Source organism: Amyelois transitella, chromosome 23 (genome assembly GCF_032362555.1).
Source record: "Amyelois transitella isolate CPQ chromosome 23, ilAmyTran1.1, whole genome shotgun sequence".
NCBI lineage: Eukaryota > Metazoa > Arthropoda > Insecta > Lepidoptera > Pyralidae > Amyelois > Amyelois transitella.
This window is the reverse complement of record NC_083526.1, coordinates 7,436,538-7,454,494: the sequence shown is the minus strand read 5'-3', so window position 1 is coordinate 7,454,494 and position 17,957 is coordinate 7,436,538. Positions and strand designations below refer to the sequence as shown.

The window sequence follows — 17,957 nt, the reverse complement described above, 5'->3', positions numbered from 1 at the left end:
AATAGTGAAAAAACCTAAATATTTTGGAGAAATAATAATGATCTAAGCTCCGGCATCACTTCGTATTGTTATTAGACTTAATTTTCAAGATCTAGATTATAGACGGACTCCTGCGCAGGGAGACAACAACTAAGATAAACACAAGGACACTTTGTTCTTTCATTCGAAGTTCGAACATTGAACAGATTAAGCTACATAAAACCTTTTATTTTCATCTTCTAGATCTAAATTAGTAAATTCACAAAGGCTTCACATTTGATATAGGCGCTCGTTTAATAGATCGTGGTTTTATTACCACACAAACTTTTGGATTAAAAGACTTCCATTAGAGGCATCTATCCTACTCTTAGGGAAAATGCCACAAACACAATAGGTATCTTTGAGTCGGATACATTCCTGGCAGTTTTTATAAGCTTCATTTTATTTCTTGGTCTTTTTTAATTATTTGATTATGACAACCTTCTTTCCAGTCATCGGTCACAGTCAACCAAGACCCAGCTTCGTCCTCCCACCAACGCCTGCTGGCTCTCTCTCATGCTGATGTGGAGAGACGGTTAATAGACAACAAGTCTCTCCTGACCATTGTGGACAAGCCTGCTTTGAGACAGCTGCCTACCCTGGTAGCGTCGCTGTCTGCCAGGGTGGAGAGCGACAAGGCGGTGTTGGCGTGTGTCGGGCAGATTAAGAGGAGTGACCCTACCCTGGATTTGAGCGATACGCGGTAAGTTTTAAGACTTTTGAATCCCCTGACGGAAAAGAGGTGTGTTGTAAGTTTGACGTGTCTGCTTGTCTGTGGCATCATAGCTCACAAACGGATGAAGCGAATTCAATTTAGATTATTTTTGAAGTTGATTAAAATCACAGTTTTAAAACTATCGTTACTGTTAACGTTATCTTATAGAGCACATATAAAGATAGCATCAAAAGCTGCTTTTTGAGTAGTAGATGTGCGTACTTGTAGTATTTATGACGAAAAGGGTGGTAGAGGAATTCAGACGGTTGTTAAGATCCCGAACAACTTAGAAGATGTCTGCGTTCTTCGTTTGTAGCTTTCGGTTCATTTAGGAGTTTTTTGAGTGATGAATCAAATATCTTTTTCAATAGTATTGATAAGGTCAAGAGTACCCGAAACCGCCGAGCTTGCATGAAGTTATGAATGTGGATGAAGCGAAGGAAGTATGCAGAAATCGTGGCAAGTGGAAAGAGGTAGTCTCTGCCTACCCCTCCGGGAAAGAGGCGTGATTTTATGTATGTATGTAATAGGATTGATAACAATATCCTTGGTACGTTAGTAGAATATTTATTCCAACATTAAGCCAAACGGCTGAACCTGGCCTTTCAGTTTTTTGATGACTGTAGGCTCTGTCTACTCCGCAAAAAATATGGACGTGATTATATGTTATGTTATGTTAGGTATAATATTAACCTTATTTTTTTTATAAAAGTAATAAATCCACATTCACCCAAATAACTTGGTAGTTTATGAGTCGTGTCGAATTTAATTGGTGCTACTTCATTTCCTGGTGAGGATGCGAGGTGCCTGATAGCATCGAAATGGGAAGTTAGTGTACTTTGTACATAATAAAAGTAATAAACACGTTTTTAATGGAAACTAGTTTTGGTAGATTAAAAGATTTTGATTTTCTCTTGCTTAAGGCTAAATGTACATACATACATATAATCACGTCTAGATCCCTTGCGGGGTAGACAGAATCAACAGTCTTGAAAAGACTGATAGGCCGCGTTCAGCTATTTGGCTTTAAGATAGAATTGAGATTCAAATAGTGACAGGTTGCTAGCCCATCGCCTAAATGAAGAATCCCAAGTTTATAAGCCTACCCCTTAGTGACCTACCCTTAGTAACTCCCCCTTCGTAGGCTAAATGTAGTTAAAAGAAAAAATGTGAGATTATTTTTTTTTAACGCACATGTTATGATACCATTTAGGTTCATATTTTTTATTTATATATTTATGGACATCAAGGAAAAAAATAAGAATAGAACTTAAACTAAAAATATATTAAGAACAAGAGGACTACTTATTACTAGATTTATTTAGTTGGGTTCAAGTTAAATACAACGCAAGAGAGGGTAGTAGGGAGGGTTCCCCGGGGAAAAAGCTAGACTTTCACAAAGTTTTGTATTGTGTAATAGTATACTATTCTAAGTTTAATTAATATTGTAAAGTTGACGTTGTTGAAGAAAATGCTGCAGTGCAGTTTGTTACCGCTTCTTCTGCACTGACTCCTTGGAAGCGGCAGTAAAACTCAGTTTTTAAGTAATTTATTTGACGTCAACCAATGTTGTTAAACCATACGTTTTGACAATTATTAAGCGATATATAGTATCCTTTAATAATGAATAAAAATTTTGAATTTGAATTTGGGTGCCGTGTGAATAGGACCACATTTTCTCTTTTCCATGGATGTCGTAAAAGACGACTAAGGGATAGGCTCATAAACTTGGGATGCTTTGTTTTTAGGCGATGGGCTAGCAAGCTGTCACTAAGTGACTCTTAATTTTATATCTATTCTATACATATGTATAATCATGTCCATATTCCTTGCGGGGTAGACAGAGCCAAAGTCTTGAAAAGACTGATAGGCCACTAACACTAAAAACAAAACAAACATGATTATAATTAACAATAATTCAATTCAAAGAGAAAAAGACAGTCGTATTTGTCACATACGAAATGATTGATAGTTTTTCATCAATGGAATGGATCAGCTCATTAGCAACACGCGATTTTTATAGTTTCCGCGTGTGTGTCTGTATGTTTGAATGTTCAATTGTCATCCAATGTGATGTAGCTTCGATTGTTTCAACACGCAAAGAAATTCTTACAAACTCACAATGACAATTAAAGTTCACTATCACATCATAAAATAACATTTTGTTATTATAAGATAATATGTTTCAGGTTTATTATTAAGTGCCGTGTGGTTCCCGGCACCAATACAAAAAAGAATAACACCACTCCAATTATTTCCAATGGATGTCGTGAAAGGCGACTAAGGGATAGGCTTACAAACTCGGGATTCATTTTTTAGGCGATGGGCTAGCAACCTGTCACTATTTGAATCTCAATTCTATCACTAAGCCAAATAGCTCAATGCGGCCTATCAGTCTTTTCATGACTTTTAGCTCTGTCTATCCCACAAAGGATGTAGACGTGACTATATGTATCTATGTCTCATTACATTATAAATGCAAAAGTTTGTGAGTATTTATGTATGGATGTTTGTTACTCTTGTACGCAAATACTACTGAACCGATTACGATAAAATTTGGTGTTTACGTAGCTGAAGAGACAGAATAACCCAGAGTTCCCGCGGTTTGATTGTTACTTTATGGGTTAATACGCAGATGAATAAATAAAAAAGTTACGATTTTATATTGTACAAACATAAATCGGGACAAGTGATAAAATAGCTTGTTAAACAGCGTACCTAATAAAAAACGAAAACAGTATATAATTATATGCCATAACAATAGAACTATCAATTATGAATATATTGGCGTAAACGTTATCGCTTACTTGATTAGAGTTAATAACGGTTATAAAGTTGAAATAACAGTTTTTTTTTGCGATTACGCGCAATGCAATTCACTTTTTTTTTCGAGAAAGTATCATGCTGTTGCACAATGTGTCGTGGATCGGTTTTAGTATATTACGCAATTTAAACGTTAACTTTGATATTTAGCGGTTTTGGATTATGTGGTTTTTCTGATTGACTTATTTTGGTTTCGTTACTTTTTAAAACGAGTCCGCAACGCAGTGTTATCGGTATACGAACATTTGACTATGTTAGCAAAACCATGTTTTCATACACATACACACAATCACGTCTATATCCCTTGCGGGGTAGACAGAGCCAACAGTCTTGAAAAGACTGATAGGCCACGTTCAGTTCAGGGATAGGCTTATAATCTTGGGATTCTTCTTTTAGGCGATGGGCTAGCAACCTGTCACAATTTGAATCTCAATTCCATCATAAAGCCAAACAGATGAATCATGTTTTCTTGTCTGGAAAAACAAAAGCCGGCTATACGAATCAGTATCCTGATTTTTGGCAGAGTAGAATAGGACTTTATTTTCTTGGGGATACTATAGAAGATAAGAAATTGTACTTATACTTAGTTCAATAATATGATTCAAACTCTGAAGCAGGACGTAAATTATATCCTCTAAAACTAAATACCGCGCTGAAAATATCGCAGTGTAATTTAGGCCTTACTTTGTCAAAAGCAGAAGCCATCGCTTATCATTCATGAAGTTCATGTTGTCCATTAAACAATAATTAAAGAAACAATGGAGGCATTTAATTTAGTTACGTGTAGCGATAGCAAAATCTTTCCCACAAAGAAAGCCGTTGTGTAACCTTTTACAATGATACATTGGCGTTTAATTGGTCCACAGTATTCGGAAGCGTGCGAAATAAAGCGTTAATGGATCAGTTAAATTATAACGTAACCTTAGGTAACGTTATTTAATTCGCACTTTTTGTCGTCGTCTTGATGGTGTCCCGCCCGAAGAACTGAAACTTGGACCTATGAGTGTGGTAATTTCATTCGACGTTTGACACGTTTCGACGACATAATGTTCACTGTGCTGTCTTTGATAAATGGTCTTTACATAGTACTAAAACTTTACTTTTCCTGTACTTATATCGAACCGAATTCAATTCCCACATAAGCATAACATTAACCTTGTACTTTTTTAAATATTAAAATACAATCAGATGGTAAACTTTGCTCTTGAATTCGTCTGACGATCGTCACTTTTTTTTGTTCTTTTACGTAATATCTTTTTTTTTGTTGCCAGCAACAAAACATAAAAAGGTTGCACATTTTCCAAACATTTTATATTCTTAGGCGTTCTGACTTTTAATTTTCGAAATTTTATCACGATGTTTCAGACTGATGTAGGTAGGATTGATGAAGATTATTTCGATTTCTGTGTCGAAATTTGTTGTATTCTTACATATGTACAAACATAAATCACTCTTTCCCGGAGGGGTAGGCACAGACCACATCTTGCCACAATCCCTGCATACTTCTTTCGCTACATCCACATTCTCACTCTCTTCATGCAAGCTCGTCAGTTTCGGGTACTCTTGACCTGACCTTTTGCTAGAACGTCTCCGATTTGATCAAGTCTAGGCCTCCCAACTTCACTTTTTGTATTATTTTGAAATTTATAAACTTTGAATTCCTTTTTTTCCTTTGTGCTAGCAACCTGTCACTATTTGAATCTCAATTTTACCACAAACCCTTTCAGCTACACGTGGTCTTTCAGTATTTTCAAGACGGTTGGCTCTGTCTACGCCGAAAGCGATATAGACGTGACTATTTGTATACATACATACATACATATAATTGAGATTCAAATAATTATAGGTTGCTAGCCCATTGCCTTTTAGAAGAATCCCAAGTTTATAAGCCTATCCTTTAGTCGCCTTTTACGACATCCATGGGAAAGAGATAGAGTGGTCCTATTCCTTATTTTATTGGTGCCAGGAACCACACGGCGCACTATTTGTATCTACGTATCTATTGTACAATTTCATCTCCATTTTGGGCGCGAGACATAATGGAAAATGAGTTTTCCGTACAATCTATCCTCTCATCGTCAAATTGTTTCATTCCAGGCCTGTAGCTGGTGTGTTGATGAGCTACTCCCGCGGATGTGCGGCGGTGCTCACCCAGATGTCTGAAGGGGAGACGAGCGTACCAAATCCGGTCGCGCCGCGCTCTCCGACCGACTCCGCGTCCGACGGGTATCATTCGGACAGCGACGACTCCCATCAACACCAGGACAGGTAATGAGATGGTTGGATGCAATACATACATACATAAAATCACGCCTCTTTCCCGGAGGGGTAGGCAGAGACTACCTCTTTCCACGATCTTTGCATACTTCTTTGCAAGCTCGGCGGTTTCGGGTACTTTTGGCCTGACCCTTTACCAGAACGACTTAATTTGATCAAGATACGTTCGTCTAGGTCTTCCCACTCCGACCTTTCCCTCCACACTCTCCTTGTATATCTGCTTAGTCAACCTGTTAAACTGCAATAGATAAAGTAGGTTTATTGACGTCAAAATTGAATTGGACTGATGAGATGGATGAGAATGGTGGATATGATGACTGATGATAAGATGGATTGATTAAAGAGATCAGTGCCGTGTGGTTCTTCGCACTTTAGAATGGGACCTCTCCATCTCTTTACCATGGATGTCGTAAAAGCCGAATAAGGGATAGGCTAAAAAACTTGGATTTTTCTTTTAGGCGATGGGCTAGCAACTTGTCACTGTTGGAATTTCAATTTCATCTTAAAGCCATACAGCTGAACGTAGCCACTCAGTCTTTATGAGACTGTTGGGTTTGTCTACCCCGCAAGGGATAAAAACATGATTATATGTGTACCTATGTATGATTGAAGAGATTGATGACATGAATTGACGGAAAGATGATATGGATGAATATGACGGAGAAGTTAAAGAAGAAGAGAAAAGTGGTTGTATCCAGATATATGCAGCGGGAGACATATACATAAACACAGTCGCACCATATAGAAAATTATTATCTTAATCACATAAGAATTTCAATAATTCAGTACAACGCCATCTACCGCACAACGATGGAACTATTTCGTATTTCAGAAGCAAGCTGGTATCGCAGTACGCGGCGGTGTGGGCCCGTGCTGCGGACGAGACGTTGCCAGCTCTGTCCGCCTTGGAGCCACTGCGGCAGACCCCGCATCTGAAGTATAAGATTGTCTTCTCTATTGTCGTTGTAAGTAGCCAAATCTTTTATCATGCGAACTGTTGTAATCTGGAATTCCCTCCCTACATCTTTTTTTCCCGATACATACAATGCCTTGTGATTCCCGGCGCCAATAAAAAAAAAGAATAGGACCACTCCATCTCGTTCCCGTGGATGTCGTAAAAGGCGACATAAGGGATAGGTTTACAAACTTGGGATCCTTTTTTAGGCGATGGGCTAGCCACCTTACACTATTTGAATCTCAATTCCATCATAAAGCCAAACAGCTGAACGTGGCCCATCAGTCTTTTCAAGACTGTTGGCTCTGTCTACCCCGTAAGAGATATAGACGTGACCATATGTATGTAATGACGATAAATTTTGTTCTCCCAGCTGTCGTTCCGCGCCGCAATAAGTCTGCGCGACCGGCGACTAAGCGAGGTGAAGTCCATATTAGGGGCGGACGACTCCAGCACCAGCGAGCCGGCGGTCGCACGACTCCTCGCGGCCGCGACTCGAGTCCTGCACGAGACAGCCCACAGCTTCCCCCTGGGGGAAGCTGAGAGGACTGTCATCAACCAGGTAAGTTAAAGAATAAACCATTAGCATGGCATGATGAGAAAATTTTTCTGATTGGCCTGGGTCTTGGATGTTTATCTATATAAGTATTTATTATAAAAATATAGTATCGTTGAGTTAGTATCTCGTAACACAAGTTTCGAACTTACTTCGAGGCTAACTCGATCTGTGTAATTTGTCCCGTAGGTATATACCTACCTATTAGAGTTTTCTGAATATGTAAATAATGGCCAACCAGTTTGATTTGTATCAAATCGCAAACAAACTAGAAAGCCTTTTGAGGACTTAAAAAACAGATGTGATAACATAAAGTTTAAACAAACAATAATTTTGTTAATAAAAAAATAAGCGGCCGCCTCGCGAGTCCTGCACGAGACAGCCCACAGTTTCCCCCTGGGGGAAGCTGAGAGGACTGTCATCAACCAGGTAAGAGAGCATAACTATGACAGAAGAAAAAAAGCATTTAAAGGCCGAACCGTAATCTGTATCAAGATGTTGTTGAAGAAAATGCAGCAGTGTCGTCCACATTCTATTCTAAGTTTAATTATTGTGAAGTTGACATTGTTGAAGAAAATGCTGCAGTGCAGTTTGTTACCGCTTCTTCTGCACTGACGCCTTGGAAGCGGCAGTAAACTTAGTTTTTAAGTAATTTATTTGACGTCAACCAATGTTGTTAAACCATACGTTTTGACAATTATTAAGCGATATATAGTATCCTAAAGGAATTAATAAAATTTTGAATTCTGAATAAAAATTTTGAATTTTGAATTTTTGATGTCTGAAATTTTTGCGGTTTGGCGTCAAAATAAATCGCATCTTTTTAAAATAAAAATAGTTTTTTCACTTGAACCATTATAATATACAGCCATTTCCGTGCCGTGTGATTCCCGGCACTTATAAAAAAGAATAGGACCACTCCACCTTGTTACCATGGGTGTCGTAAAAGGCGACTAAGGGATAGGCTCATAAACTCGGGATTAATCTTTTAGGCGATAGGCTATTAACCTGTCACTATTTGATTCTCAATTCTATCATTTAGCCAAACGGCTTAACGTAGCCTATCAGTATTTTCAAGACTGTTGACTCTCCCTACTACCTGTCTACCCCGCAGGGGATATAGACGTGATTACATGTATGTTTTTTACCATTCCCAGGTACTGAACACCCTTCGAGAGTACCCGTGTCTGGGCGGGTGCGGAGCCCTGCACTCGCTGGTGGCGGCGGCCTGCCGCGCCGCCTGGACCATCAGCCTCAACTCTCCGCCTTTGAGGATCGATACTGACTTCACACCTGGTAAGTATATGTATATATACTATATATATATGATACTTTTATTTTTTTCGTACTTTCTAAAATATGAACGGATATTTTTCTTTTAACGTTTTTAAATATCCTTTATATGAGTACACTTAACAGTTAAATTTATGCTGTTGTTTTAAATGTCACACTGTATAATACTTAATTTTTTTTAATATGCCGTGTGGTTCCCGGCACCATTACAAAAGAATAGGACCACTCCATCTCTTTCCCACGGATGTCGTAAGAGCCGACTAAGGGATAGACTTGGGATTCCTCTTTAATGTAAATCCCTGCCAATCTAAGGTCTGCCGCGCCGATGGATGCATGGCTAGGGGCGAGCCTAGTCTCGAGCGTGCCACTTCCGCCATGGGGTTGGGCGACCCCCAGGTAATGGCTAGCCTTACCCTGGCATGCGGGGCTCTGCTGGGGCGGACAAAATTTTTCCCTAGCGTCTCGTGGGAATCGCATGGATGCAAATTTTTTTTTTTTTTTGAAAGAGCACCTAGATGGCGGCGATGGTGTCCGCACCCCATCACGTCTCGTTCCCGGCGGGAGCGGTATGCGGTCTGCTGAAAGCCGCTTTGCGACGATGAATGTAAGAGGAGGAATGAAGGATAAGATTGAGGAAGTATGCCAGATGATGGATGAAAGACGTTTGGATGTGTTGTGCGTGAATGAAACGAAGCGGAAAGGATGCGACGCGACGCAGCACGGCCCTTACACGGCGTATTGGTCTGGAATTTCCAGTACCAGCCGAGGCTGTCAAGGGGTCGGTCTAATTCTTTCTGCACGAATGGCTGAGTGCGTGAATGAGTATGAGTGTGTCAGCCCTCGTCTTCTATGGATTAGGCTGAAAGTTGGAATCACTCGGATCTTCGTTCTAGGTGTTTATGCACCTTGGGATGTGGGTTCGAGGGGCACAACATCAGCAAAAAGCGAAAACGAGGAGTTCTGGAATAGTGTAAGAGAAGTATTGAAAGTTACCAAGCCAAATGAGAAGATTATTATGTTAGGTGATTTTAATGGATGGGTGGGTGTAAAGCGTGATGGATATGAAAAGGTGCTTGGTGCGTTTGGTGACGAAAAGGTGAATGATAATGGAAGAAGTGTATTAGAAATTTGTCTAGAGTGGGATCTTTTTGTGTCGAACTCAATGTTTCAACATAAAGAGATCCACACCTACACAAGAGTGGAAGGTATTTTAAAAAGTATGATAGACTTTGTGATTGTAGATGAAAGATTGAAGAACAAAGTGCTGGATACCCGTGCATATCGCGGTGCTGGCATTGACTCGGACCATTTACTGGTGATATCCCGGATAAGGGGTATCTTCAATCGCTGGCGGCACAGGGTAAGGGAGCAAACCAGCGCTTTGGAAAGAGTAAAAGTAGAAAATTTGCAAGATATGGATGTAGGTAAGAAGTATATTAATAGACTGAAGGATGAATTTGAAGATTTAGAGGAAATGAGCGATATTGAAGATGGATGGAAGGAATTTAAAGAAAGAATTGTGAAAGTAGCTGTTGAAGTGTGTGGTGTAAGTAGAAGAAGGAAAGGAAAAAATCACAAAAATGCGTGGATGAGTAAAGATGTGCAAGAACTTGTGCGATTAAAGAAGAAAGCATGGCTGGATTTGTTAGCAGCAAAAGCTAACTTAAGAATGCAAGAGGTTATAGATGAAGATGTGAATGAAGCACGTAAGGAATATAAGAAAATGAAAGATTTGGTTAAGAAAGCTGTGATTAGAAAGAAAGAAGAGTATAAAGAGGATTTTGATAAAAGGCTATCAGAAGACTTTCAGTCAAATCTGAAAGTATTCTGGAAATCCGTAAGGTCAGCCCGAGGAAATACTATAACCAGAGAGCTGACTAGGATCAGATGCCAGGATGGTAGCGTTGTGAAAGGAGAAGAATGTGTACTAAAGATATGGAAGGACTATTTTGAAAGTTTATTTGAAAAAAAGGAAGGAAATAAGAAAGATTTCTGCTATAGCGAAGAAAAAGAGAATGAGATGGAAGGCGAAATTGAAATGTTCGAAATTGTGGAAGCACTTAAGAGTATGAAAGCGGGAAAGGCTGCTGGGTGTGATAGAGTGTCGGTCGAGATGCTTAAAGCAGGAAAAGGCGTAGTAGCTAGTCAGTTGTACTGCCTTTTCAATTTGTGTTGGAGAAGCGGCCGAGTACCAAAAGATTGGTGTAAGGCTGTTATCGTGCCACTTTACAAAGGAAAAGGGTCACAGCTGGACTGCAAAAATTATCGTGGTATAAGCCTGCTTAGCGTCGTCGGCAAATTGTATGCTAAGGTATTGATTAATAGAGTCAGGAATGAAACTGATGACAAAATATGGGATGCTCAAGCGGGATTTCGAAAGGGAATGGGATGTACTGATCAGGTCTTTTCCTTGCGGTGCATAGCCGAAAAGTTTTTGGCCAAGAGTCAAAAAGTCTATTGCACATTCGTAGATCTGGAAAAGGCCTATGACAGAGTTGAGAGGAATGAATTGTGGTCAGCACTTTCTATGCATGGGGTGAGCAGTCTCTTAATACGAGCACTGAAATCCTTATATGAGGATTCGAGTGCTTGTGTCAGGATAAACGGAGCGCACACTGAGTGGTTTAAGATTGAGAAAGGCGTTAGGCAAGGATGTGTTGCGTCACCGTGGCTGTTCAACCTATTTATGGATAGCTGTTTGACAGATTTGAAAGAGTCTAAAAGTGGATTAAGGATGAATGAGTTACTCGTCAAATGTCTGCTCTATGCCGACGATCAGGTTATACTGGCGTCATCAGCGGAGGAGTTACAGGAGATGGTAAACTATATGCATGAAGCTTTAAAAGAGAAAGGAATGAAAGTGAACGTAAGTAAAACTAAAACACTGGTTTTTGAAATGGAGAAAGAAATGACAGCATGTAATATTTTGATTGGAGGAGAAAAAGTGGAGCAAGTGAAAGAGTTTGTATATCTAGGATCAAAGTTTACATCAGATGGCAAGTATGATAGTGATATTGAAAGGAGAGTGAACGCGGGGAACATGGTGAATGGAGCTTTGCATGCCTTTATGAGCAGTCAGAAACTATCCAAAAAGGCTCGACTGGCTGTGCACAGGGGCGTGTTGGTCCCGACATTAATGTATGGGAGTGAAAGTTGGGTATGGCAAAAGAAGCATGAAAGCAGAATAAATGCAGTGGAAATGAGAGCGTTAAGGAGTATGATGGGTGTGAAATTGAGTGACAGGATAAGGAACAGCGTGATAAGGGAATGTTGTGATGTGAAAGAAGATGTAGTTACAGGAATAGAAAAGGGTATGTTAAGATGGTTCGGTCATGTGGAGAGGATGAATGAAAGCAGGTTGACTAAGCAGATATACAAGGAGAGTGTGGAGGGAAAGGTCGGAGTGGGAAGACCTAGACGAACGTATCTTGATCAAATTAAGGACGTCCTGGTAAAGGGTCAGGTCAAAAGTACCCGAAACCGCCGAGCTTGTATGAAGAGAGTTATGAATGTGGACGAAGCGAAAGAAGTATGCAGAGATCGTGGCAAGTGGAAAGAGGTAGTCTCTGCCTACCCCTCCGGGAAAGAGGCGTGATTTTATGTATGTATGTATGTATGTATGTTTTTTTAATACATATATGTATATATTTTCATCTTTAGCGATTTTCTCTGAAACTTTTTATCGGATTTTTTGTTTAATCACTTTTGAGTGAATCGCTTTAAAGTCTGTATAAAACATATTTACCTTTTAAATTCCTGTGCTTTTCTTAGTCTTCTTGTAGAGATGGGCAAAAACTCAACATTTTTCTCATTATTTCAGTGGTGATGAACCCCGAGAAGCACGTGCGGTTCACCGTGGGGGAAGCCCGGGAGCGGAGGTCGGACCTGATCAAGAGCTTCGTGTGGCCCGCGCTGATGGATGGCACCCGATGTGTCTTCAGAGCTGTGGTGTTGACGTGAATTCTTCATCAGGCTTCTTCCACGATGATGATAGTACATACATACATTGTACATAAAATCACGCCTCTTTCCCGGAGGGGTAGGCAGAGACTACCTCTTTCCAGTTTCTTTCATGATGATAGTTTAGGAAAAAAAATATAAAAAATATCCTTTAAACAGTTTGCATGTTCTTGAGAAAGTTTGAAAGACAATTTTAAGTATGATTGGGACTCAAATCGTTGGTGAATTTCCGTTACATATTCTGTAGAAATGTCTTTTTTTTTGGGTAATTTTTAGTAGAATTGATGAAATATCTGAATGAGAAGACTATTTTTGATATGTGATCATTTATGTATCTGTGATGTCATGGATCATGTATATGACCTTCATAAATTTTTAGAGGGAAATTGGGGAAAATCACAATTTTAGCAAAATCATCGCTTCGTATAATTTTTTTTTAATGTAAAAATTACGCGAAGTTATGTCTTTATAGGACCCAATAATATACAATTGTTGTGACGTGTGAGAGGTGTTGATGTTTTGTTGATATTTCGTTGCTTGTCTAGCAGTGGACTACTCAGGTGAGACGGTGATATCATTATTTGTTTTAAATTTAGTTTTGCGTCACAAAATTCCAGTCGATATTCATATTGAAAATATTCAGCAATGTCAACATATTGATAAATTAATCTTTGATACTGTTATCATTATTTTTGTATAACATTGTAATATATTTTATACCTATGTTAATTTTGATGAATTTTTAGGTTAATTGTATTATCATAGTATTTATCTTTTGTAAATAAATCAGTGACGTTGAGATTGTATTTTTATATAATGCGTAATATGTAATTTACTAATTTATTTCAAGAATCGTAATTTTTTTTTAAATAAATATTTTTATAAACAATACTTGTGTTTTTATAACACCTACAATTCATCTCGACTTTATAAGATCTCTAACTTAATAAAATAAAATTTTCACAGGATTTTATAATATTGAGAAATCGTGAATTCATAACATTTCCCAAACAGATCCTGTACACTCATCAAAATCATCAATATCTGTGACACGATTAACTGAATGACTAACAAATGCCATATCACTCCTGATTAGATTAACCCTCATACAAAAACGACACATTCACCAAGAAAATTTAGTAAACAGATAAATTTCTATGCGATTAAACGTGCGCTTACAGTTCGGGAGTCCACCGAGAATGAGTCACTATCCGCCGCATTTGCATCCCCCTCCTCATTTACCCCCCCCGGCTCACTGGCCGCCCCCACCACACCACGGACCGAACCCTCCACCCCCTCCACACCATGGCTATCCACCACACCCCCCTCCTGGATCTTACCCCTACTTTTACCCAGCTACCATGATGGTTCCCGTTCCAAATCAACCAGCCGAAACCCAGCCTACCTACATCACCAATTACATTTACCACGGAGATGCTACAAACGCCTCAGCCCCAGTTGACCAAGTACAAATCGCGGAAACTTCTGGAGACTATGAATGGATCCCTTCTACGGCCACCACAGCAAATTTACTGACGGGACGAGCCGTGATTGGAGGGCACGAGGGCTGGGACGGGAGCCCGCTGTGGGTCATACGAGCGTGGTACAACGGAGATTTGATTCCTGGGAAATTATCAGTGAGACACAACGCGGCTTCGATAATGTATGACGGGAAGGAGGTTCCGGTTCAGAATATAGATGTTTTGTGCGCCAAGCCGGATAATTTGAGATGGGTGCCTGCGTCTAATGGGGGAGTTCCGCCCGGGGCTATCACTGGTGGTAGGACTGCTTCAGGAGAGCAACTGTACGTTGGCAGAGCTAGACACCAGTTGTCTGTGACTCCTGGGAAGGTCCATCAGAGTCATAACTGCTGTTATATAGCATTCGCCGGTGCCGAAGTGTCGCATAAGGTGTATGATGTGCTGTGCAGAATAAGTTAGTTATTTGGACTGGATTTGATGTTGTGTTTGATTTTTGGTATCACTGTACTTTTCTTTAGAATAAGTGATTAGTACTGAAAATTTATAGTACTCATTGTTTATGTCATATTGTGTAACAATTAATATATTTTACTGATTTAATTTAGGATTTTCACGGAAATGCTATTAGTGTTTGATATGATCAAGGTATGTATTAATGACTGAAATAATGTTCAAAATTAATTTGGTTATTATATATATGGTTTATGTTTAAATAAATTTTTCAAATCTTTAATGATGTTTTTTTTTATTGAATGAACTGAAGGTAATGTAAGTTCAAGGTCCTACTGCTTAACATTTTTGCATAATATTTAAATGAAATTTTGACAACAAATTGAATAACATGAAAGTAATTGTTCAGTCTTTGTTTGATAAAGTACAGTATTATCTTAGAAACGGAATGAATATCGTGTGATAGTGGATTTATCTGATAGTAAGTCTATATCTGTGTCACCAACTGATAATAAATCAATTGAAAATAACAAAATGCTTAGTATTATATATCCCTACGAAAGTTTGCTTAGTATACTTTGTAGGAATTATAGTTGAAAGTTTAAAAACATACAATATAGGTACACTTAAAAAGAAAGAATATCTAACTGAAAAGGAGAGATATAATTTAATGTTAAGCACTGCCCTATATGTAAGAAAAAGAAATATGTAAAATATTACATACATACATACATATGGTCACGTCTATATCCCTTGCGGGGTAGACAGAGCCAACAGTCTGGCAAAAGACTGAATGGCCACGTTCAGCTATTTGGCTTTATGACAGAATTGAGATTCAAATAGTGACAGTTTGTTTCCCTACTATGGGTACTTTGCCTCTGTGGCGCAGCGGTAGTACGCTTGTCTGTGACATCAGAGGTCCCGGGTTCGAATCCCCCGGTCAAGGCATGATGAGAAAAGAACTTTTTCTGATTGGCCTGGGTCTTGGATGTTTATCTATACAAATATCATACAAACCTTCCTGCTGAATCTCACTTTATACATAAATACATATGGTCACGTCTATATCCCTTGCGGGGTAGACAGAGCCAATAGTCTTGAAAATACTAAATGGCCACGTTCAGCTATTTGGCTTAATGATAGAATTGAGATCACTCTATCTATTAAAAAACCGCATCAAAATCCGTTGTGTAGTTTTAAAGATATGAGCATACATGCAGATATACAAAGTAGTAAGTACGAGTAGGTTGCCTACAAGTTGTAAGTATACTTCAGAAGTCACACATCATCCCTCATATTAGTTCGGAAATGCGTCGCGTCGTTCAAACAATTCAGTTATTAGCTCTGCATTCACCGTTCAACTTCCATTAACTTTGTAGGGTACCTGTTGATATAAGGTAGGGTTGCCATTCGTTCGGAATGCGGGAGAGGTTTCCCCTTTTTCGTTTTGGGATTAAAATCTTTGTACCTTATACATATATAAGTAGTGCTGCGAGGTTTCCGCCATTTCAGAATGGAACCACTCCATATCATTCCCATTGATGTCGTAAAAGGTGAATAAGGGATAGCCTTATAAATATAGGATTCCCCTTGTAGGCGATGGGCTAGCAACCTCTCAATTCCAACATAAAGCCATGCAGCTGAACGTGGCATTCAGTCTTTTCAAGACTTTTGGCTCTTCCTACCTCGCAAGGGATATAGATATAGATAGATATGACTATATGTTTGTAATGATGAATGTTTATTTTTTGCATATTTTGGTGAGAATGGGACCCGTGGAAAGGGAAGAACAAGACGAACGTATCTTGATTAAATCGTTTACGTCCTGGCGATAGGTCAGGTCAGGTCAAGAGTACCCTCAACCGACGAGCTGTCTCAAAGAGAGCTATGAAAATGGATGAAGCGAATGAAGTATGCAGAGATCGTATCGCGGCGATACAACATCTAATTATACAGATTTAAATGTAATATTTAAAATCTCACTATAACCTTGACAGGGATTGAACCCGGGTCATTATGATTCAGAGGCAGGCATTCGAGCGCTACACCAAACGGGCTATAAATTGGTTAGTTATTTGGTTTAGTACGTGTCAAAGTGAACTCAATTGGAGAGGTGATGTCATTCTGGATTGTATGACACAGATGGAGGTATTGTGACTGTAAGGAGATCATTTTTATGACTTTACATACACACATATATGATCACGTTTTTATCTCTAACGGGGTAGACAGAGTCGACAGTCTCGCAAAGACTGAAACGCTGCATCAAGCGGCTTAAAGATGCAATTGAGAATCAAATAGTGACAGGTTGTACCAAGTTAACCTATCGTTACAAGCTGAGTGTTTGTTTTTACTTCAAATAAGTACTTAAGTGTAATATATATTTTTGTGCCGTGTGGTTCCCGGCACCAATACAAAAAAGAATAGGACCACTCCATCTCTTTCCCATGGATGTCGCAAAAGGCGACTTAGGGATAGGTTTCGAACTTGGGAATTTTTTTTAGTCGATGGGTTAGCAACCTGTCACTATTTGAATCTCAATTCTATCATTAAGCCAAATAGCTGAACGTGGCCATTCAGTCTTTTCAAGACTGTTGGCTCTGTCTACACCGCAAGGGATATAGACGTGACCATATGTAGGTATGTATGTATGTATATTTGTGTGATGCTAATAAACTTTTATTCATTCATTCAAGTTTATAAGCCTATCCCTTGGTAAACCCGTTCTTTATTTAAATAATATCTAAGGGTATTAACCACTTTGTAATTATCGTACCAATCTGAGCTATCGATAGGCACACGTCTATATCCCATATGGGGTAGACAGAACCAATAGTAACGAAGAAACTCCACGTTCAGCTGTTCGGCTTAAGATGGAATTGTGATTCAAATATGCCTATCGATATTATCAATGATTTAAGAGGTCACGTATCGATATTAAAACTATCGATAGTTCCCCACCGTCTTCTTCACCTCTTGCCCTTCTGAAAACTACCAACAACATTAATTGAAGCGAACTAATGAGTTTGTGTTTAAGTTCTTCCCGAGTAAACACTGAAACCGGCTTAAACAGTTTTGGCGAATTACGCCGGATTATGGCGGGTTCTGCCATTCACGCTTTTCAATACAGTCGGCTCTGTCTACCCCGCAAGGGATATAGACGTGACCATATGTATGTATGGCGGGTTCTGAGGCATGGGAATCTGTTTATATAAAAGTTGCTGACTAATGGACTGACATACAAACACACAGCCCAAGCGGCTGGCTTTGAAGACTTTAAATTTGGAATGTCGGCTGTATATTTATTTAGCGGTGCATTAAGTAAGCATATCCTGAACGGGCGGAGCGGCGGGCGTTCTCTAGTACAAATATACATACATATGGTCATGACTATATCCCATGCGGGGTAGACAGAGCCAATAGTCTTGA

At 39.2% G+C, this 17,957-nt stretch overlaps 2 protein-coding genes across 2 annotated transcripts in view; both read left to right on the top strand.

Moving 5' to 3' along the window:
- The window catches only part of LOC106139274 (uncharacterized), a 38,324-nt gene extending 24,908 nt beyond the window's left edge, over positions 1-13,416 (top strand). Inside the window, exons 5-10 of the mRNA XM_013340684.2 lie at positions 471-721; positions 5,654-5,824; positions 6,666-6,798; positions 7,162-7,350; positions 8,502-8,640; positions 12,458-13,416. Coding sequence (XP_013196138.2) covers positions 471-721; positions 5,654-5,824; positions 6,666-6,798; positions 7,162-7,350; positions 8,502-8,640; positions 12,458-12,597 — 1,023 coding nt within the window. The 3' untranslated portion in view covers positions 12,598-13,416. The remainder of the gene's footprint in view (positions 1-470; positions 722-5,653; positions 5,825-6,665; positions 6,799-7,161; positions 7,351-8,501; positions 8,641-12,457) is intronic.
- Positions 13,417-13,730: 314 nt separating this feature from the next.
- On the top strand, positions 13,731-14,811 carry LOC106139272 (uncharacterized). Its single transcript, XM_013340683.2, has one exon. The coding sequence runs from the start codon at positions 13,755-13,757 to the stop codon at positions 14,535-14,537; it is 783 nt and encodes a 260-aa protein (XP_013196137.2). The 5' UTR covers positions 13,731-13,754; the 3' UTR covers positions 14,538-14,811.
- Positions 14,812-17,957: the final 3,146 nt, after the last annotated feature.

Excerpts from the sequence above, each read along its gene's own strand:
- LOC106139272 (XM_013340683.2), top strand. The coding sequence starts at position 13,755 with ATGCGATTAAACGTGCGCTTACAGTTCGGGAGTCCACCGAGAATGAGT.